The sequence below is a fragment of the Sturnus vulgaris genome, chromosome 11 (genome assembly GCF_052056855.1).
Source record: "Sturnus vulgaris isolate bStuVul1 chromosome 11, bStuVul1.hap1, whole genome shotgun sequence".
NCBI lineage: Eukaryota > Metazoa > Chordata > Aves > Passeriformes > Sturnidae > Sturnus > Sturnus vulgaris.
In genome coordinates, this window is record NC_142253.1 from 12,396,936 (window position 1) to 12,420,596 (window position 23,661).

Consider the following 23,661-nt stretch of genomic DNA (forward strand, 5'->3'; position numbering starts at 1 on the left):
GCTGCTGCCACTGGAAGGACCTTCCTCATCTGCCCCAGCACAGTCTGGCTGCAGCAGATGTGGGGTTTTGCTGTCACCACATGTGCTCAGTGCTAAGCCTCTGATCTTTAGTTCTGGCTGAGATCATGAGGTCACACCTCATGCATGTGCCGTGCATGGGGTGTGAGTGCTGCTTCACCTCATTCTGGTGCCACCTTGGTCTCTTGGGAGTAAGAAAGCAGCTTTTATCTTCTATCCCCACTTCAGCTGGAGGTGGGGAGAGTTTCAGCTGAAGTCTTTTCACATCACTTGTTCTTAAAACAGTGTTTTTGATACATTTGGAAATGAAAACTGCTGTCCTGAAAGCACAGATAGTGTTTTATTAATCGTGAGGTATAGTGTGATTGGAAAAAAATCCAACAGCTTGTCTCCAGAAACACACTTGACATCTTTAAAAGGAGTAGGATCATGCACCTAGGCTACCAACAGTAGTTCTGGTTTGCATGACCATAAAGGAAACGTTAAATACTTTTGCATCATCATTGATCAAATCAGCATCTGTTTGATTTCTTCCCTTGTGGTTTGACTCTTACTTCAGCTGCTGTAGTGACTGGGGATATTGTCCTTGTGTTCCAGTGCTTTCTGTATAGAGACTGAAAAAGCCTGTTCCTTCGTGTTTGACTGGGGAGCTTTTCAGTTTTTGTAATGAAGTATTGCAATGTGTGTCTCTAATGTACATCGTTGAAACCCACATACATTAGCTATCAGCAAGAGTGAGAACAAACATAAATGTGCTCTAATTTAAAGGCATGGCACTAAAAGTTTCAGAGGAAACATAACAGTGGAGAGTGTCTGGAAAAAAAACAAAAAACATGATGGAAATAAAGAACAAAACTGTGTACACAGAAGTGCTAATTTCCTCCACTGGTGGCTCATCACTGTTCTGCTTTACAGAAAAATCCCATTTCCTGCCTCACTTCATGTGTTAATGCCTGGTTTTGCAGGGATTGTAATCAAGAAGGAAAGGAAAAAGCATAGGAATGTGAGTATGTATCCATAAAAGTGATTATTTTTAATATATACTTATATATACATTTTGGAAAAAACTAACTCCAAATATCTCCTGCTGATAAATGCACTTTTAAAAGAATGCTCTTTGACCTGAGACAAAAACATATAAACAATTTAAGAGCCATCACCGGTATAATATTATTTTAAAATATAGGATTCTCTCCTTGGAAGAAAATTATTTTAACAAGGTTTCCTGTATGCTCTTGCAAAACCATCTTGGGCTGAAATTAATGTAGTTAGTGTATTTATATTGAAAGACTAGAAAAACCTAACTTGTTGCTGACAAAAGTAGATATAAGTGAACATTTTCTGTTCTGAGTGGATATTTTGAATGGGGCTTTAATGGTACCAGAGTTTCAACAGGTTTGACTCCATTGCATTCAGGGTTTCTATAGTAATTACTATGGCAACGGTGATGCAGAGAATGTTCCTAGGGGAGCCCAGCTGTGAATAATAACTAACTGAAAACATTTTGCTTTTACATCTCAGGTTGAATTTCTCTTCAGTGAAAGTATGGGGGGTTTGCTTACTAAATAGGAAGTCATTCTCTTGTGTAAAAACCCACATATGTTAACAGGTGTGTCTGGTTTCAGAGTAGAAACACCTTTTCAATGCATTGCTGAAGTATCATCCCAAAGACCAATGAAAAGTGTTAGAAACATCAGGTGTAAGACTTGGCACCAGCTTCAAATGTTTTATGTTGTAAAGAAACTTCTTAAGTCAAATTTGTAGTACAAAATCTGCTCAGGAACTATAACTTAGTTTATCTTGAAGAATTATGACTTATACTGTTAATAAAAACTGTCTTGGTAGCCTTCTGACCTCACTGTGCAACAAAGGTCAGGATCACACGAGTCACATGGTAGAGGTCTGTATTTGTTGACTTCAGTATCTATTTATAAATTACCTTCAAAAACTCTTCTGCTTTTTTTCAGAAATAAATTTGTTAGTGTTAAATGAAATGTCCTGAAACTGTTTGTTGTTAAATCTAGTTCTCCTTGTACTTGTAAACTAGCCTTTGTGCATACAATTGCCTTGGTCATATTTATTTCACTTTCATTCAGAACAAAGGAGAAACCAGTCTGGTGTTTATGATATGAATAAACTTTGAAACTTGAAAGCATTTCAGGGTTTGATTTGGTAGCTTCACTGTCATGGAGTAACACAAAATACTTATGGTACTCAGGGGATTTATGGCCACAAGGAAAAGTTCTAATTAGTTATATTTAAAAAATGGAAACTAAACTAGTAAATATTTACAAGACTCTGGTAATTATTTTTGAGATCTACAAAAATATGTTAAAGCTGAATATGGATGAAGAGCACGTTGTTAAGTATGAGGAGAAAACAGTTTTCTAAGCTCTGAGGGCTGATAGTTGCTCTTAGAGTTATTTATGCAACTTAAAAGGAATTACTGTGCAGATGGAAATGTGATGAAATGGAGGTGAAATCACTATTTATTTGGGCCCCTGTGGTGTACAATCTGCTAGTAATGCAGGTGAAAGTTTTACAAGCAAAAATGTCTTTTCAAATCTAAAAGCTACATATTTGATTTTGATGACTTCTATCTCTGTATCACATACTGATATCACATGCACTACAGATGTTTCAGCTGTGAGTCTCTTGAATATTTTGTTGCATTCATTGTAGTTACTGGTCTTGGTAATCTAATAGATCATAAGTGTTCTCTCCCAGGTTTTGTTGGATGCTTGTCTTTAAAACTACTCAAAGGAAAAAGATAAAATATCGTTATTTGGGATTTTAAAAAAGAAATTCTAAGGAAAATCTCTAGAAATGGTGAAAGGTTGAAAAAGTTGAAGCTTTATCCCTCAGGCTTGATGTAAATATTCAATTTCCCATGAAATTTGTTATTGATAATGTGATGAGGACAAGAAGGAATGACAGTACAAGAGAAAAGTACCTCAAGCTGCATCAAGGAAGGTTCAGGTTAGACATCAGGAATAATTTCTTCACTGTAAGGGTGGTTGGGCATTGGAACAGGGTGCCCAGGGATGGGGCTGCCCACCATCCCTGCAGGAGATGAAGGAACAACTGGATGGGACACTTAGTGCTGGTGGTTTGGTTGATATGGTGGTGATCAGTGAAATGTGGACTTGCTCTTGGAGGTATTTTGCAGCCTTAAAGATTGTATTATTCTATGAATTTCTGCCTTTTTCCTCACTTCTTAATATTCTGTTCTTTATTTAACTGACAATGGTCAAAGTATGGGAGAATTTCTGTTGTCCATGTAATGCCATCATAAAATACTTGCTTGTGTTCTGAGCAGGGCCCCAGGATGCTGCAGAATTTAATCTTTGGTGAGATTTTAATGTCCAAGTTATTGACCTGTACGTGACAAAGTAGCTAAGTGGAATTTGCTGTGACAGCCTCCAATCCTTTCACCGCGCTGGAGAGCAGAACTAATGGAGACAGAAACTTGTGGTATAATTTGACTTTTCAAGAGGGGTAGTTACTGCATACTGAAGATAAGTCATGGGCATGGCTGCATCCACTTGGAAAAGTTTAGTTTGTTAGCTCTGGTGGTGACAGGCCTGTTACAATCTCAAGATAAGACATTCTGGTCTGTCTGCATAGAGACTGCAGGAGTGGTTCTTGTCACTCAGTGTAAAACCCTTCAAGCAAGAACAGTCTCACTCAATGAAACATTATGCTGAAAGTTAGTCCTCTAAAAATGATCACATTTAATAAAAGCAGATTTCTTTCCTTGTCTGACTGGCTTAGTGCCATATCCTTTAGAGCAAAGTGTGAAAGTATCACACAGCTCTCATGAAAAGGTATGCAGGAGTGTTTTACTTTCAATACAGAAAAGTCTCTAAGTTGACTATAATGATCTGCTATAACATTTTAGTTACAAACCTACATTTTTTGCCTCTTCAGGTGAAATGTAACATGTAATGCAGAAAAATACAAAGTTGCAAATGAAGGATAAGGAACCAGAATACAAATGTTTTAAAATCATGTGTAAGATTGACTTGCCTCCAGATGTTACTTGTTTTAAATACTGTTGTCCACTTGGTTCAGTCCTTCTGATCTCTCTGAATTCCTGTTAGTGAATCACATCTCCACAGGAACTCAAGTTTACCTTCAGAAAGAGTCAGATGAGATGCATCCAAACAGAAAGGGCTTTCAGAACACACCCATTTCCTTTATGAAGAACATCACGTGGTAGCACTTTAATGGATTTTGAGGGTCTTGGTAGGTTCTCTATGATAGAGATGAAAATGCTGTTTGGGTGGATTTTGAACAGCTAAGAAATTCCTTGTTTGATTTCTCTGTATGAAAACCTTTTTTTTCCCTGTCTAACCAGCAAGTATCCAGTCTTGCTAACTGAAGTGGATTTCCCTGCCTTAGGTTCTAGTTTGAAAACAAAATGAAGAATTTGTTGCCTTTCCTTGAGCATGAGTGTTGTGAGGCTTTGGCCCCAAGGCTTGGCTTTTTCTGATTGTGATGATGGAGGCAGTTAAGTCTTACTATCAGATCTTATTTTTTCATGGACCAGAGGATCCTCTCTGGCTGTTGGGTGGAAATGAGCAAACATTTCTTTTGAATGAGCAGTTGTTCTCCTGTAAAGAGTTCAGTCTCTGAGATACACTAGTGGGGTGAGGTAATAACTTAAAATTAACAAACGTTCTTGCTGTTTTTTTTTTCCAAATATTGAAACAATACAGGAATAGTTTTAGGCTACATAGTCAAAGTAAAGCTGTGAATTATCTCTCTCATCTCAGCCTTTTATAATATTCCTGAAACTGTGATTTTTTAAAATAGAAACATAATACAGGATTCTGTTCACATTCTCCCCAGCATTAATGCAGTTGTACCTTTGTCAAACAGCAGAAAAATCTGGGTCCTCCTGTTGGCCAGAGCCAGAGATTTCTCTTTCAGATGTGACCAGAGTTCATGTATCTCAAGGGGGATGCTTTTATAGTCCTGTATACTGATGGCATTTACTGCAGCAACCTACAATAATTAGAACTGAAGAAATAACTAATAGTTAAAGCTTTAAATCAAGCTTGTTATTCTTCAGCAGGTGAAATGTTACATCATTTGGAATATCTGAGTTTTAGATTCAAAAGTAGCATTTCAGTTGGCCTTCAGATTTTTTTTTCATCTTTCATAAGGATGTTTTTAATTTTTGCAGGAAAGGAATCAAATACAGAAATGGAAAAAAATGCATTTTGTACCTTTTGACCTTCGCTAGTGATAGGATATTTTATGGTAGGGTGCACGGATTTGCAGTATAAATAAACATGTTCTGCAGACAGCATGGGAAAAGAGTAGGTGTGTGACAGCTCACTGCTGCATGTACCTGCTTTGTCTCTGCAGCCACATTCACAGGGGCTGGTTTTCTTTCTTAATGCATTTATGCCAGGTCATGAGAGTAGGACAGTAAAAGATTATGTTCACATTCAGGAAGTCAACACAGCAGCTGAAAATCAGTCATCTGTTTATTCCTTGGTATTTTTGTTTCTCTCAAGATATGAAGTGTTCAGTCTTGCTCAGCTGAGTGGCCTCCCCACCCCCAGTTACCCTTTTGTGATGAGCTCCTGTCTGCAGGATGGGGCCCTGGCAAATCAAACATGCACCCAGTCTTAGAATTACTTCACCTTTAGCAAGAAAAACCCACCAAGTAAACTCTCTCTATGAACTTAAATATCTTCTGAGCCAAATTCTGTTGTGTTAGATTTGCTTTACACTTCTGGGAAAAAATGGAATTTTCCACAATCTCAGTTTAGTGCCAAAATGCACAGGTCTAGTATAAAAGAGAAATAGTATTTGAGATTACAAGTGGATGAGTCAATGTTTTTTATTAAATAGATCAAAGCATGAGCTTTTTTACTGCTTTTAAAATCAGTACCAAAGGTACATTGTTATTATCTATTATTTAAGTATCTGAGAAAATCAGTGTTCAAAGCTAAAATGCTCTTGCACATCTCAGGCTTCACCAGGTAAACCACTTTGACATTTTTTGTGCATGGAATTTAGCATCACAACTATTCCAATGTGTTAAAATAAATGTGCTTTTGTGACCTCTGTTTTAGTGTACATATTTGATAGGTTGAGCAGATGACATCACAAAGAACAGATCTGAGCAGTAAGTACTATTTATTATTTAACAGTATCTTTGTAAAATATTCACAGCTTAGTAGCAGCCTTTATTTCTGCAGATTGAACAGAATTTTTACTTAGCACAGTTTGTCTCCAAATGGTTCGAGCTTTCCTTTTATCATCTGAGTATTCATGTAGATTTGCAAAATGGCTTTTATCTTTGAACGGATGTAGCAGCTGAATGTTTTAAACAAAACATGCACAGTTTGGATATTCATATCTTAGACATACTCTTGTAGTCAGTGATTCTATGTGCAGATAGACTGGAAGATCAGATGAAGATGTAAAAGTTGCATTAAGATAAACTGCCATAAACTGTTCACTTAACTCATCATGCTTCAAGGCAGATAAAACATTTTGTTAGTAAATGTAATAGAAACTTTTAAACATTCAGTCTGTATTTTAGTTTTTCGATTCCTTTATACACTTTTGCCTACTAATTGTCATTATATAACTAACCTACAGCAAAGTAAAGGTTGCAGAAGAAAGCTCCATTGATTTATTCTGAGAGGTATGTTAATTTAGTGTGTAAAAATATTTTTATAATATATGCATAGTGTGTGTATGATGGAACCTAAACAAAAAACACTGTATGTCTTAAGGACAAAAACATTTTATTTCCTAGGCTACAAAATAGCGGTAGAAGCACCTTGGTCAAAGAAAGTGCCAGAGTACAGAGGGTATTACCAGTGTCAGAAGTTCCTGCAATAATAAAAGTTTTGTTTGGTAAAATTCTAAATTATTCTCATTGAACTGCAGAATCACTAGGAACTAGCAGGTAAGCAAGTCAGTCATTCCCTGGTAAATGTTTCAAGGGGTCTAAGATAATTTGAATTACTAAGGCATGTAGCTGCCATTTCCTGGTTTATCTTACCAGTGCTGGAGCTTAAAGGTGAAATGGAGGATGCACAGTTCAAACTTCGGCTGCTGAGGAGGAGCAGTTTGACCCTCAGAGGGATGGGTTCAATGCTTAGTTTCTCCAGGGCTGCCTCTCCAAGGGACAGGTCCCCACTTGTCCTTTCCTCCCAGTGGAGGGACTTGGTTTCAGGTGTTATTCCCAAGATGAGCTTTCCATAGTGATCCCCAAGCCAAGCTCAGGTGCAGGGTTTGGTGACCCCTCCCTCCCACAGTCTGAGCAGTTCCTTTACATCCCCACCTTTTAGTCTTTCCTGCTTAACACTGTGGTACTGAGGAGAAAATGTTTTGGTGCCTTTTAGCTAAATGAAAAGAGATCCATGTGTAAGGAAAGGTCAAAAGTTAGAAATTACAGCTCTGAGAATCTTTTAAGTAATTTTAGGGAGGAACTCCTCCTCTCTTTATCTCTGTGATCTCACCATGGTCAGGTCTGTGATAATCTCTTTGGTGCATTTCAGGAGTGCTCATCACAGTGCATTCAGTTATAGGAAATGTCTCCTCCTTGTCCTTGACATTTGAAAAAATCTCACTATAGTATCTGAGTAATGAATTTTAGATTTATATACCTCTGAAAGGCAGGTCTGCTCATTGCTTTTAATGCATATTAATAATTCCTCTTTTTTTTCTTCAAGCTAATGTTTTATTTTGTTCTATCTGCTACCTACTTATGCCAATGATGATTTTTATTATTGGTCTTGTAAATTATTTTGTTACGAAATTAAGTGCATCTAATACACTATTGGACCACTATCTCTCCTACCAAAGTCTAATATCTCTTTCAAACATAGGATTCTTTGACAGCTTTGTATTTAAAATATCAAATAGCTGTTTAGTATTTTAATAGTTTTTTAACACAGACTATTTCTTAATTAGCTCATATCCTGCTGCCCTTCAGAAAGGATTTATCCAGTGAGCAGAATGATCTGAAGTAACAGTAGTAATGTGTTGTAGGGGGAAAAAAGAGCAAAACATTAATTTAAAATGTGTTTGAAAAAGCTGCAATACTTTCTTTCTTTTTCAGTACATTTCCATTGATGTTGACAGTGTGAAGACCAAGTGATCAAAATAACTTTAAGATAGTGAAGGATCAAACTGAAAACTGTAAATGAGGTCTTGCTTTTGATAGAACTAAATTTTGTCAGGTGAGGTGCATTTGAGAATCAGAACTTTTGTGTTACTACATTTTCATTTAGGGGTGTGTGAGTCTTAAAAATGTTGGTTCAGAATGATGATCATAAGCAATTTACAAATATGCTTAATCTAGATCATTCCTAGTTTTGGGAACAGCAAGATTTCTGAAACAGTTTTTCAGGAAAATGGTGGGGATAATTCTTCTGCAGTTTAATATCTTGGTACATTTGAGATGGGCTATATGAAGTGCTTGCTTATAACGGGAAAGTTGGCTTGAAACATTCACTGTGTTCCAGACTTCAAATGCCCCTGATAGAGTAGAAAATTGGGAAGTAATGATCAGGCCAGATGCATGAAAGTGAAAGTTTTTAAAGAAATTATTTAAGGTAGCACATAGGGTGCTAAATGAGTCTAATGCATCAGTCTGGTTTTAGAAGAGTGCTGCACACATTGGGTGGAAAAAAAATATTTTGTGAAGAATTTTGTTATGCCCTTATTGTATCAGATTGGGCCAGCAAGTCATGGAGGAACATACAGTGACCTCCATATGTTTCCCTGCCTTTTTAATTAACTCATTTTGGTAAAATTATGTTGCTTCATTAGACTGCTGCTTTTAAGGCTGTTTAATAATGCCACAGTAGCATTAAAAAGAAGAGTTGAAGAGCAGAGCATTGTGAATGATGGGGAGCTTCATTCTTACCAAAATGAAGTAAGGCTCTCGATTGATAAGAGGGAAGAGGATACCTATTGTGAAAACTGGCAAAATGTAAATTTGATGTGTTTGCTCTTTATAAAGACTGGCTGGTTTTGTGTAGTCTGGGTTGCTGTCTGTGAATGGGAAAGTTACAGATTGATGATAACAATTGCTGCTGGATGGACTTCAGTTGAGATGGATGATATGACAAATTTATTGCTTATTATAGGGTTCTCAGTTCTCATTACAGAATGATTGTGGGGATAAATAACTTTTAATTAAGTCATTCATTTCCCTTGAAATACTGTCTAAACTGTCAAAACTTGCTTTGCTGAATTTGAAATGTCTTTGGCTTCCCCTACATTCATCTTAATTAGTACAGAACTGCTACAATTCTTAACAAAGTGGGAAAATAAATGCACGAACAACATTAAAATATGAGATAAAAGTGATGAAATGTAAGTTCAAACTTATATTTTTTAAAAAAATTACTAAGGAGCACAACTTTATAGAAAGCTCACAGTACTTTCTGAAAAACCTGACTGGTTCTAGTTTGAGATCATCTGTGAAGAAAATGGTGCAAAAAACCATTAGGACAATTGATAATCTGTATAACGCACTCTTCTTAATCACATTTTTCTCTTCTTATAATGCACTTACTGTTTCAGTGAGGCTTTTAGGTTAGAAATTCAATTTCAAAATATTGTTACTTGGAAAGCTGTAGTAGTAGGATTTATTAATGGAAGAGTCTTTAACACGAAAATCTGTCATGTGTGCTGCCTTGTGCTCTTTAATGACTTTACCAATGCACTTCAATATTAATATTTTTTCTGATTGGCAGGCTGCTACAGCGAAAAACTGAGAAGATTTACATCTCAACCTTTGATGTTACAAAAATTAATTGTAATTATTATAATTTTTTGCATTATGCTGGCATCTGAAAATGTTTAGTGTGATCACAGTTCTACGCTGTGTTTTAATGAACATGAAAACAAAAGCGTTCATACACCAAATATTTTACACCAAAAAAGAGAAGACAGAAAAAAAAGACAGTGGAAACTATTTCTATCTTGACTCTAAGAAAAAAAGCTGGGGTATGGTATGCTGGAGTCTTTCAGGAACTATAAGCAGCAGGAAGACTTTGTGTGTTAGTTCAGTGCTTTAACTTCAGTATCTGTCGAGTTATTGTTGGATGGTGGGATTTGACAAGCAGCCATTTAATTTGCTAGTTTTTAACCCAGTTTTTGTGTACCTCTTACTCTCTGTGGTCACCTCTGTAACGTGTTTAATTGCATGGCTGGGGTTGCAGCATGCTCAGCACTTGGGTCCTGCTGCCAAACCACGTGTTGGTCTGGTCAGCTTCAGGTCACTCGAGCTTTGATCTGACTTCATGTGTAAAATCTCAGCAATGTTTGCCTACCTTTGTGAGCTAATTGAAGATCTTACTGGTGAAAAGCACTCATTAGGAGAGAAGTGGGCCATGTTATGGTTACTTTTCAGAAATAATTGTACAGTATTAATTATAGGGTGGGAGAAAGATTTTTGGAAAGAGTAAAGACAGAAGTTAGCTTCTAGTTCTTAGTGTCACACAGGAGGCTGGCTGGCTGTAACTTGCTTTTCACAGCTTTGTGTAGCTCCACTGTCAGGATTAAAGGCTCTGAAATGTTCCCCCTCCAGTCCAGCTGCAGCATCTTGCATCATGTGGCATAATTGCAGCTTCACAGACTGTCTGGGCCAGGGTTGCCTCTGCTGAAAATCAGTGGGAGGAATAAGTTGCTGTCAGACATCATGTCAGAGCATCTCTGAACACTTGAAAGGCTGCCATGTCCCTTTAGTGCTCAATCTGAATTAAAACATGTAACTGCACTGAAGACAGAAACCTGTCAGAGGTACAGCCAAGGAAGCCTACGTGTCTTAGTATTGAAGCATGTGTTTTTATTTTCTCCCTCTATTGTCATTCTGTCACTGAGATAGAAGATATGGCAGGTGAAAATGTAAACACTTTTCTTTGTCTCATCTTGCAGGCCGAAACAGCAGCAACAGAATAATTTTTCCTTGTTTCCTTCCACCAAGGGCTGGAATTTCAGAGGGGTAAGTTTTGTATTGTTTTGTTCAGGGTATAGCATTCCCTTCTGCTGCATTCTGTTGCAGTGTAATTCTATTATTCTGAGGGGTGCAGGACATAATTACACTGTACATTAACCTACTTTAAATTAAAAAAAATAGGGTGTATTTTTGTATCTGAAAATAAATAATGAAAACTGGACTGATACTGTTTTATTCTAATATAAATATTTGTAAAGTTATTGCAAGTTTGTGTATGTTCTGCAAACTGAATTTTGCACAAGTACAGTTAAATCATAACAAAAATTACACGGGTCTCTTACAAGACTCAAAGGAATAGGTTTTATTTCTATTTGCTTGGCTGAGTAAGGAAATATGGAAGCTTTTGTGTTCCCACAGAAACTGACTGAAAAGATACATGAAAAAGCAATGCAGGTGACACTGAGAACCTTTATATTTGCTAGTGGTATCAGGAACTTTTATTCTTGTCCTCTTCAGGTTTCAGAGGTATCTTCTTAGTAGGTTCATTTGTTCAGAGAGTCAGCCATATTGTCCCTCTCTGTCCCATATGGCCTGTGAGCCCTTCTACACCATTTGGTGTAAAACTTAATGTGATGGTGGTGCAGTAGTGACAATGGTGTGTTTGCCATGTGTGTAAGCACTGCAGCCTGGGATACAGTCCAGGAGAAGTCACTGTGTGCTCTATCTAAGTCATAGGAATCTTTTGGTTAAAGGAAAGGCTTTTCTGCCTTGCAAACTTCTTTTGGTACAATGAACACTAAATTGCCATTACCTGTGATGTGGGCTGACTTGTACTTGGGACACCATATACATTTGTTTTCTCTGAGCTTCTCACAACAAAATAGTTAAGTAGACAGGCATTACTTAAATGCTTTGCTGAAAGAGGTAATGGCATTGATAGATTTACTGATCTGTGTTGTTTATAATATGGTAAACTTCATTAAAACAAAAAATATTTTTTACTGACTTTCACATTCTAATTCAGTGTTTTAAATAGAGCATCCACTATTGTTTACTGTGAGCTTTTTTTGGTCATTATTTCTTGTGTTACACCAGGGTGAAGTTGTCAGTGATACCAAGGAAATAGTTCCCTCACAATGGCATGGTCAACAGTGTCGGCAAAATACCAACAACCTCTAAGCTGTGGATTAATTATACATTTCAGAGCCAGTTTAAAAATAAAATCGACTCTAGTGTTTCCTCCAGTTCTTTCCCATGCTGGAAAAGTAATTGAGGAATAAGATGGGTATGAAAATAGTGGGAAGAGTATTGTAGGTGTGATTTGTAGCTGAAGAAACAATGATCTCAAGTTGAGAGCAGTAGATCACTCAAGTAAAGACATAGGGCTGGTTTCACAGTGGCAGCATGAGGTCCATGATCCTGTGTGGTGCAGGTGGTGAGCTGTACACTAAGAATGGAAAACTGGGGAGTAAAATCCTTCAGAATCAAGATCCTGAAAGGACATAGGAATAGTAGTATTAAACAGTCAGCAAGTTAATGGATATTCAAACTGCTTCCTTCATGTGTAGAAATGAAGATCTGTGACAGGCGTCTGCCACCTTGTTTTTAAGGAAACTTATGAGATAGTAACACAGATGTCAAGTTCTACAGCTGTTACAGTTCATACAGTGCATAGTAGGCAGTTGCAGTTAATTGTTTGACATAAATGGCTACATCAAGGGAAGAACCTGTATGAGTCGTTCATGTGATCTGATTGGGTGCTGAAGCCAAGATAGCTGAGCACTGCAACAGAGAGAGCTAAGTGTCTGTTGATATTTGCATTGTGTGAGCATTAACTTCATTTAGATGGATGGAAAAATTGTGTTATGAAAAGCCCAATGAGAAGACTTGAAGTCATGTAGGTTTTCATAGAGATGGTGAAAGATAATAGGTTGGCTTTGATGTCTTTTCTGTAACAGGACTAAAACCTTAATGGCTAAAATAACTAGGTTAATGTTGACAGTGGAGTAGAGCCACAGCTGAGTATAACAAACACAACTTTGGAGCTGATTTACTCATGGCTATGTTTTTTTTAACTTCTATTTCTATTATTACAGACTGTAACACAGGATCATTTCAAGAGTCGCAAAAAATAATAAAGAATAAAGTGATTAGCACAGAATTGCAACATCGTGTTCATCTCCCTGTCCTCTCTTTGCAGTGGGTTCACTCAGTTTAAAAGTCTCTGTATCAAGCTGATAAAAGGAAACCTGGAACATACACCAACATAAACCTCAGAGTAAGATAAGGAAGGGCCAGATGCTGCACATTTACCAAAGAAACTCCTCTGCACTTCTCTTTTCCTTACTTAAATTTATCAGAAGGAGGTGATTTCCATCTTGAGCAGCTCTTTTGAGCTCCATGGTTAGAGATCACATTTAAATCTCTCACTGGGGATTTTCATGTCAGAATGATATCATGTTTCTGTCATTTTTAGATAGTGGTAGCAGTGACTTCCAGAATTTTGGGCAATGTTTAGATGTCAGTAGGGAGAAAGGAGCTTCTCAATTTTTGTTTTAAATTGAATAAATCAAACCTGTTTGAGATACAATTTAGACTTGAAGTTACTGAGCAGTGAAATCTTTTTGCTGTAAGCTCCTCCTGCATACCACAGAAAGCATCAGGTTAATTCGGGGTTTGAAGAGATTTTTATAGTCAGGTGTCCAGCAAGCAGACTATTATAAGGGGAAAGTATTTATAGTGACAGCTGTCATTCCAGGGAAGAAACTCAGAACCTGTGGAGATAAGAATATACTACACTGGAGGAAAGACCAGAACATAGGAGATTATGTGTTAGATGTGGTACTTAAAATAGAAAAGGAATGGAGCAAAATCCTATCCTGAGTATAGGATTGGAGAAGGAAAGAGGAGGAGTCTGCAACTTGGAAAGAGGGATAGTCAGGGTAGAGAAAGCAGAGAGCTGTAAAAGAATTGTGAGAGAGAGTGGAAATGAATAAAATATAGAAATGGAGGAAAGCTAGTGAGTATAAAAGCAGAGAGATGGAAGTACAAAGTGGAGGAAAAAAATCTATAGAGCACTGCAGGTTTATCAGTTCAGCCTTTGAAAGTGCTGACCCTGAGATGATAGGAAGATGTGGGTGGGGAGCAAATCTGGCTGGGACTTGGTAAGGAGAAGGACAAATATCTGAAGGGATAGGGCAGTTCAGAGGCAGGTCAAAAATGAATATAAAGAAAACACTAGCACAGATCTTGGCACAGAATTTAGTATTAATTCTATTTTTGCTTTATCTTCTGATTACCATTAACTCCACTGTTCTTCTCATCTCTGTGCCACCCTTCCCTTAAAACCTTGATGCAGGTAAGAGGATTTCCTCTGCATCACTGTTTGGTGCTTGTAAGTAAGAGAGAGCAGGTCAGTATGCTGCTCTGTGTGTCTGTGGAAATAATGTGTTATGTTGCTGTGTAGAGTGGGAAACAGCTTCATTTCACAAAGCATTCCATCAAAGGAGGATTACATTTGTTCAGTCATGCACACACAATTAGAAGATGTGAGGAGTAAAGCTTCTGTGGTTTTTTGGTACTTATGATACAGTGTTGAGTTATATGCTTGTATGCTATTTTTTACCACACTAAGGGCAGTCAGTTTTATAAATAAGGAAGTTCTGAATTCAAGAAGAATAACAGTCTTGAGAGTTTGAGATTTCAGCTGCTTTATCTGTGTCCCTTCCTGCTCCCTTAAAAGCACCCACTTTGTTTGTGCCAGCAGGATAAACTTCTAGACTTAAATATGCAAATGGAAGTCTTCAAATGATTGTTTAAAAAAAAAATTGGTACATTTGCAGAAGTAGTGGTACACAGTGTTGCTATGATGACATTTGAGGTGACTATGAAGAACTGCCAGTCAATCAAAAGAAAAGCAGTTACCTGATTAGTGGAGGATATTGGGCTGTAGGCAGAACTGAAGAGGATGCTGGTTTTGTCTGCTCTTGTCTCTGATATGCCTCTCCACTGTTCCACTGAGAGAGCATAGTTTCCTGAATGCTTTAAGCAAACATCTAAACCATTATGATGGTTTCTTTATTTCCTCTCTGCCACACAAAACAAATTTGGCTGAAGATCTTCAGTGCTAAAAATAAATAGTGAAATCTAAACTAACATTTTGTACTTGAAATATTTGAGGGATGTGTTTAGTGCACAGTTGCCTGAAGATTGAAGATAATTTATTGCAATGAGGCTTCTTCCTATTCCCTCCTTTTTTATTTCCTTTCTAGTTTTGCAACAGCATCTAACTGAGTTGAAGATGTGGTCACCTGTGAGAAAGGCTGATCTAATTTATGAGAAACCTGACATAAAAAAGTGTTAAATATGCTGAAAGTTAATTTTAGACATGTAAGTGGTTTCCGTGCTAGTTTTACTGCACCCATGTTTGTGGGGGAAAAGATGTCTGTCATGCCAAATGAGGATTGCACACTTTTCAGACAGTATTTGGAAAACAGTGTATTTTTGTGCAGACTGGCACACTTCAGTTATCCCATTCAGGGTGTGTGAATCTCAACAGGATAAAATTATCTATGAGAAGAAAGAAATTTTATCCTGGCTTTAAATTGATGAATAATTGCATAAATTTCATTATTATTTGCTACCATATAAAGCACCTCTGTACCTCTTCTGGAATCTGCCTGGTGTTACTTAATTTCTGTATCTACTGATAGTTGTTTGCCTAAGCAATGATGTCACCTATAACAGAAACTTTTATTAGAAGTGGGTGACACAGGCCTTTTTTCATCCTTGTTGAAACAAAGTTATGCACTACTGTCTTTGAATCAAATGTGCTTAAATACTGTAATCTCTTGGTATGTCCAGTATGATTTTAAATCATAAGGTATCATATGCATTAAAAAAACACATGATTTTCTGTTAGTTCAATATACTCCTATGCACAATTTAAGCTTCCTTGGAGGAAGATGGTTACTTTGTTATTGACAACATGTTTTTATAAGTGATTACTTTGTGTGCTCACAGCATTGTATACTCTGTGTATTCACAGGGAGTGGAATAATTGTACCTGTTGTGACAGCAGTCAGGAGTCAGTTCCTTCCCGTGCCATAGACTCTGAGCAGGGGAGTCCAGCTGGGATCCCTGCTGTCCTTGGCTGCTCTCCTCCCTTTGCCTGTCCAGAGTCCCGTGTCTTCTAACCTGCAGCAGCTTAAAGATCGTGGATGCTTCATCCCTGACCCATTTCCTCCCCCTTTGTCTTCGAACAGAAGAATTCCATATTCCTTTTCTGCTTTCCAGCAGATGGTGAATTCCAGTGTGCCACTCGCTCCTTTTAGATCTCTTCCTCGGTTTTCTTACAGTGGATTCAAGCTCTTCTGTTTCAGAGTTTGTCTCAGCCCTTCTCTTTTACTGCCTGACTCTACTCAGACTTGCCTTTAGTCTGCCTCTGTGGGGGAGCTGTTGTGCTGCTGTCCAGCACTGACCTTTCCTGGGCCAGGATGGCCCTGATACCTGGCATCAGAAATAGTCAGAAGCAATTCTGTAAGTCTGTTCTTGCAGTTCTTTCTTGAGAGCACTGTAAGAATGGGGAAACTTTATTTCACACCATTGATAGCAACAATGTAAGGAGCATGAAAAATATCCTTCCATGATACACCATTTCTGATTCAGAAGACAGGAGCTTATAAATGGTAGCAACTATTCATCCTGGCCATGGATTTTTGTTTGTAAGAGTTGGGTTTGATGTCTCCCTGCTTAATCTATGGGCGGAGTTTTAAATGGTTTAGCTTGTTATTGGTTTTGGTTTTGAACAAACCATTGGAACTGTTGTTGATTAGTCACAAGACTAATTTCTCTTGGAACAGCAAGGTTTATATTGGCAAACAAATGGAGATGCTATCAGAAATTCATTGTGTGGCATTTGCGTAACTGGATAGCAGTCAATTCCATCTGCAGTTTCAAAACACATCAGAATTGTTGCATTCCTAATGTATATACTGAACTCAAAAACAAATTCAGAGTGACCAGTTAGACAATTTTGAAGAATTAAAAAAGGTATTATTCCAAAGCCATATGCTGAGTTAGCATGGTTTAATCACCATAACTTCTACCCACAGTGTGTGATGCAAGATTAGCCATGTCACACTAGAATTTGTGCCAATTCCAGCCAAACATGGTTTGTTGATATATTGGTTCTTAGGCCTGTGATAAATGGCCATGTTTCTTTGTAGGGTCAATGGGTACTCTGCATGCAGTAGTGTGGCAACAATCATGAATGTGCTGGAGCTACAGCTGTGAGTTGTTTATAAATTAGTTACAAAGGAGAGTGATGCTTGCTGGCCTTCAGACTTCAACATTCCAAGATTCCAATAGCTGGGGACTCAGGCAGACAAACCTGTGCATGTTTTGTGAGCTATTGCTGCTCATGCTACCTGGGGAATGCTGTACTGCTGAGGAGTTTGCACTCACTTCATTAACTCAATTCAGTAGCTTTCAGGGATTTTATATCTGAAGTCATCTATGATTTAAGTACACAGCCGTTAAACCTAGATTACAGAGCTGCTTCCAAGTTAATTACATGGCAGTTATAGAAAATACACTTTAGATTCTATGTTTCTTGGGGCAAGAATATTGAGGCCTTATAGAGCACTTAGCTGAGGCATTCCTGAAAAGACCTCCACAGACTTTGACATCTGCAAGACTTTTCACCTGTGATTTTTGTTGTAAAGGGTAGGTATTCTACTTAGTAAAGCTCAGTTATTCACTTAATACCTTGAATTTTTCTGATAATGAAATTAGTGTGGTATTTCCCATGTGGAAGGGTTTTGTATAATTTCATCTTATCTTTTCAAAGAATGGATTTTTTTAATACTTCATACAGTGATCTGTTACTGTTGTAGGGTTTTGTTTTATACATTTTTGTAAGTGCTTTGTAACAAGTTTGTTTTTGCTCTGGGTGTGGTTTGTTATTTATAGTAGAAATATTCTGTATGTGCTATAAACCCTCCATGCTAGCTATTTTGGACATACAAACAATAGTGAGCTAGAAGCAGCATGTGATAAAGCAGATAGATCCAATTGTGATTCTCTTAGGCTAAGTTGGATGTTCTGTTATAGAGCAGATTTCCTGTCTTTAATCATAGACTGGGTGTTACCTTGTACTCCTGCTGTCATTTGCTGTTCTTTTCTTTGTTCAGCAGCAGATGAACTTGACCCCTGTTCAGTTTAACTCAAATCAAACTCTGCCCATTTCTTTGTCTTTGTTTCCCCCAGTCCACCAGTGGCTGCTCTTTGAGAACACGTGATGTGAAATTCCTGTTTCCTATGACTTTTTTTCAGAAACCTGTAATGGTTAACCGAGTGATGCTCTTGTCCAGATGAATTTGATGCCACTCAGTCTGAGAAACCAACAATTTTGAACTATACTTTGGTATTTTATTGATGCTACACTGTTACATGTTAGCAATTTTATTTTCAGTTATCTAGTGCAAATGAAGGGCTTCACACATGGGTTTGAACTGCTGTTGTGTTTGGTTTTACTAGTTGTGATGCTTGCAGGAGAACTTGGTGTTATCACAACCTGTTACAAAGATACATTTTTAAAGTGACTTTTCATTTTCCCCGAATTTTTGTGATGGTCTGTTGTCTAATCTGCTAGTGCTTATACTGTAAAATCTCACTGATCTTCTAAGTTGATTATAAAAGTTTCCAGTTTGATAGTGCTTAGGTATTATTATTTAAAACTGTGAATTAAATAAAAAAAACCAAAAAAGTAAGTAGATGAACTAACACATTTGGAAAAGGTTTCAAAAGTATATCCAAAGACAGTTGGGAAATCCTCTGTACTGGAGGTTTTATTGTAACATCTCCCTCTCCATTTCCAGTCCCTCTGCAGTCCCACAGGTTCTAATTGATTTTGTCAAGTTGTTCTTCTGACAAAAAGCTAAACAAAATCCTTTCAAGGACCAGGAGAGAAGGAAAACCTCCTGAAAAGTTCTGAACTTCTGAAACAGCTTATAAACACTCCTGGAGCTGATGGGAAAAGAAAATGAAGTTTGAGTTCTTCTTGATTGGAAGAAGCATTTTGATTGGGTTTATTGGTTTCTCTGTGAGGACTCCCATTCATTCAAACACAGAGGTGCTTTCACAACCAGATTTGGTGAAATCTCTAAACATAAAGTGAAATTTCTAATCATAAGAGCAAGATTCTTCTTGAAAGCTAATGCTGTGGTTAGAGTGTACACAGCTGTTAAAAATCATGGCTATCTTTTAAAATCTGACACAAATGCTTAATAACAACAATAGAATGGTGTCTTCTCTTTATTGCAGTCAGGAAACAAATTTTGTTATTACAGTAGCAACCAGAAAATAAGGTGTCAGTTTTGCTGGATATTACATAAGCGTAGTAATAAACTATTCTTTCTCTAAAGAATTTACAATCTAAATATGGGTAAGAACATACTGTAACATTTCTGTAATAAATTAAATTTTAAAGTAAATTCGGATCTGTTGAAGCTCTTAAGTTTCATTCATGATGACAGATCTTTGTAATTCCTGGATTCTGTTACATGTGTTGAAATGGCATATCCCATTCTAATGGAAGATGAATATAATATGATATGTATAAATACAGTCTGCATATTCAGTGTATATAATATGATTCTAACATGATTTGAGTTAATGTTCTCTAGGATATGTGAAATGCACACTTAAAAATATTTATTACTTTGTTTTTGATGCAAAAATTGTACACAGGCTGTGTCTGTCTCTTTCTAGATTGTTGTTACTTGTAAAGCTTTCCAGAGAGAGTTAAATTTAGCATTCTTAAAACACTCATAACACACAATGAGTAAACAGTTTCAATCTATTTCTGTGTCAGTAGGCTCCCATTTGAATTTGCAAAACTTAGTTCTTTTCCAAGCCCTGTTTTCAGTTGTTCACAACCTTAATTATCCTCAGAAATAGCAGTCATAAATTTCAACAATCCCTGTGTCCTCCCAGACCCTTCCAGTCCAAAGCAGAGCAAAGGTCACGAAATGAGGGCAGTTGTACCAATGTGAGAAGATGAGGTTGCATGTCCTGTGTGCAGGGACACTGGCAGGAGCTGGGAGAGAGCTGCAGTGCTTCCTCAGGCATTATCTTAGAGTTACCCACATCTTTATCTCTGGGGGAATACATGAGAAACTACAAATTCTGTAGCTTGTACTATGGGAGATGAGATGGGCAAATTTGGATGTCTTGCAGGGAATTTTCTACCAGTGAGCATCTTTTCCAGCCCTTGGAAGGAGCCAGGTCAAACCTCACAGAACTCAAGGTGTTGTGTGTTGCCCTTTGTGCAATAAAAATCCTGGTTGCAGCAGTAGGATACTGCCCTGGGAGAAGGATTTTTATGCATTTATTTTCCTATTTGTAATGTCTGTAATTTTTCAGAACTGTGGAGAAGAAAGCAACATTGAATCTGCTGAGGTAGCTTTGCTTTCATTTTGCTGTGATTTTTGACACAGCAACTGAATAAAGACTTGTCATGTGCTGCTGGTTCCAGACATTTGACAGGCTTCAGCCTTATGCCACCACAGTGCTTTGGGCATTTTTCAAGTGAGAATACTAAGTCAGGAAACTTTCTGGGACATAGTGTTGTCAGATTTATTTGTTTTCATAAAAAAAAAAAATAAAAATAGCTGGTGTTCATTGTCTCTGTTCTTGAAAACTATAGTTACAGCAATATTTAATTCCCTTTACTCAGAGCTTTGTGGATTTTTTGGCTGTTTATTTGCTCCTGTGTTTATGGTGCAGTCTTGTTTCATTTCATGTTTTGTTGGACTGGGCAGAACTGCTGTAACTGCACAGGGACCAAAGGAGCAGCTTTCATATATTTACATGTTTAGGGTTTGTCAGTTCTGATTTCTGGACCTCATTCTTTTGATGAAGTTTCTGATCTAGATAGGGTATCTTAGATTTCTTTCCTTGCTACTTGTGTGGCTGTCTACAGTATAAGTAAGTTCAAGCTGCACTTTCTTTCAGGTGGATGCCCTTGATGTTGCTGTCAACAAAGTGCAGAGTACCTTGGAGGTGATTCATGTGCAAGTGCAGGGAAAAAACAGATAGAATGTTTTCTTCCCTCAGACCTTAGAAAGGTTTTGCAATCCCATTAATTTGTGTTGATTGATACAGGCAGGGGGCCAGACTATTTTAAATGTTATTTATTAGATTGATGAGAGAAAGCCTGACATAAAGCTGAAATCTGTGATCTCTGCCTTTAGGCTTCTTAAATTCTGATGGCTGCTGAGGCAGGTGGTTATAGGTGGCCTAAGGAGTAGTGCAAGTGCAAATATAAAGAAGCATAGCAAGTTAAAGGAAGTGGAATATGGAAATCCAGATGTTACCAGGAAATCTGATTGAAAAATGCCTGCCTACCTCACTTCATCTTTGGTGCAATTAAATAGCTGTGGATATCGTAACACTTGAAAAAATTGCACTCCTCTATTTGATCCTGGGTCAGGTGTTACCAAATTCTGATAGCAGAGGATTAGGGTTTCCTGTATCGGGTTAGAGATTATTTCAGAAATAACTTTGATCTGAGTTAAGAAAGACAGACTAAAGAATACTTGTAAAATATTGCAAGTTTATATGTAGAATTTATATGTATTTCCTTGGAAAAATGCACTATATTCTGCTGGAAGGGTCTGAAAAGAAGGTGGCTAGGTTGAGTTTTACCTCACTTTTAGGCAGAGAAGACAGGCCAGACAGTAGAATTCACCAAGAGTGATGTACTTCAGTAATTTTTAAAGTATTGGCCTAAAATGTCTGTTTTCTGAAAGATCTTTCAGTCAGTATTTTCTGTCTGCAGAGGTGTCGTGGCTCCTCTTCTCAAAGGAACTGGTTGCTCACTGGTATCAGTTTCACCTTTTATCTTCTTCCTCCGAGCTCAGCAGAAATTTTTTGTTCTGAAGAAACATTGCACCAGCTCACTAAGATACTGTTTTTTTTAAAGATGAAATTTGAATTGCTGTTATCTTGCTACCCAAATTTAAATTTATCTTGCCAGTCTTGCCCACTGGAAGAACGCAGAATTCTGCTGATAGCAAAACCAGGTCTGTATTTGTAGATCTGAGCAAGTCACAAAAGATTGAACAGGATAGGGGCAGATCAAGAATGAGGTGTAATTCTGCCTTTTTTTCTAGTTATATTGACCTATTAGGGATAAAATCAAAGTTTGCACTTGTCCTTACAATGCAAAATTGTCCTTGATTTTTACCATTATGCCTCCGTTAATTTAAGAACTCCTCAACACATCCTATAACTTCTCAAATACTTTAGAAAAAGATCTGTAAAATAAATATTTAAAAGTTCTGTCCAATATCTACCAGCTGTTTTGTTTGCTGAGACATCTACATTTGGACATAGTCGTCTGCCCTTGAGTTTAAAGCCCATTGCTGCTGTTTAAGAATTGCACAGGTGGGAGATGGAATGTACCGAGGCTCAAAGTTCCCAAACACCTACCTGTTATTTTAGAAACCTCTTAGTGATATCTTTACCTTCAGCATACTGGTGCTGTTCACTTATTGGCTGTTTGTAGAACACTTTTGTCTGTTTAAAATATTATTGTGAACCAGAGTGTGAGAGAAAACCCATGACAGGGATAGACACAACAGTACAGACCAGCTCCTGACACTTGCAGTGCACTGCATGACAGGAAGCGAGAGCAAACTGTGTGGCTGCATGGGGAGGAGTTCCTGCTGAAAACTCAAGGACAGACATAGGGACTCCTTTGTAGCAAAGACTTCCACTGTCACGCTGAAAATTAAGAAACCTCCCAAAATCTGAGTACGATACAAAATAACTCATGGTGTGGTGCTGCTTATTTGTGCATCATCAGGTAAGCGTGGATCAGGATTGTGTAACTTTTTATTGTTTGTGTGTAAGTGGGAATTGCACAGATACTCCTTCCAAGCATGCTAGGATTTAAGATTGGGTATTGATTAAACCAAAACGTTGCTTGGCAGGAATGTTTCTTTATGTAAGGAAAGACATTTGCTAAAGGTTGAGGTAACATACTCTGCTATTCCCAATGGGATGGGGGACGGTTTATTTTTCTTTCTGTATTGTTTGTTGCTGCAGGGTGATGGGTTTAGGTCTCTGCTGCTTCTTATCTGTCATGCCCATGTAAACATCTCTGCCTCAGTCTCCTAGCCTGAAAATGTGAATTTTAGCCGAATCTAGGGCTTAAAGGGGAATATTTGTAGCAATATGCATTGTTGTCTCCATTGTCAAAGTGAAAGCTGTAACACATCCTGCTTACAGTATTTACACTGCAGAATGATTCTGCTCTGCAGCATGTGCATGTAGTATCACCTGCAAAACTGAGTGCTGTTATGGACACTGCATTTTGGAGAGATGTGGACAGAAAAGTAGCAAGGATGATAATAACTGTAGAAAATACAGCCTTTGAGGGAGGTTTAAAAGATTCAGTGCATCTTGTGTATAGAAAAACAAGACAATATAAGTTGTGAGTATAGGTTTATCTCTGAGTGTGTGTGAACAATTGCAAAGTGGGCACTTGTTCTGTGTATTTGCCAAATGTAGCACAGGAGTAAATGGGCTTTTTTTCATAGCAAGGGAGATTCAGGTTAGATATTTTGGGGATAAATGCTTCCTGAATGTCATATTTATCAAGAGCAGAACAAAGTATAGAATTAAAATCT

The 23,661-nt window shown here is 37.6% G+C and overlaps 1 protein-coding gene across 2 annotated transcripts in view; it reads left to right on the forward strand.

Annotated features, from left to right (window-relative positions):
- ARHGEF3 (Rho guanine nucleotide exchange factor 3) overlaps positions 1 to 23,661 on the forward strand; it is a 107,384-nt gene that overhangs the window by 23,434 nt on the left and 60,289 nt on the right. Inside the window, exon 3 of one of the 2 annotated variants that reach the window (XM_088171517.1) lies at positions 10,942 to 11,008. In XM_088171517.1, the coding sequence (XP_088027643.1) occupies positions 10,942 to 11,008 (67 nt within the window). Of the gene's footprint in view, positions 1 to 10,941; positions 11,009 to 22,751; positions 22,836 to 23,661 lie in introns of those variants that run through there. The other variant, XM_014893622.2, reaches the window with a different exon arrangement.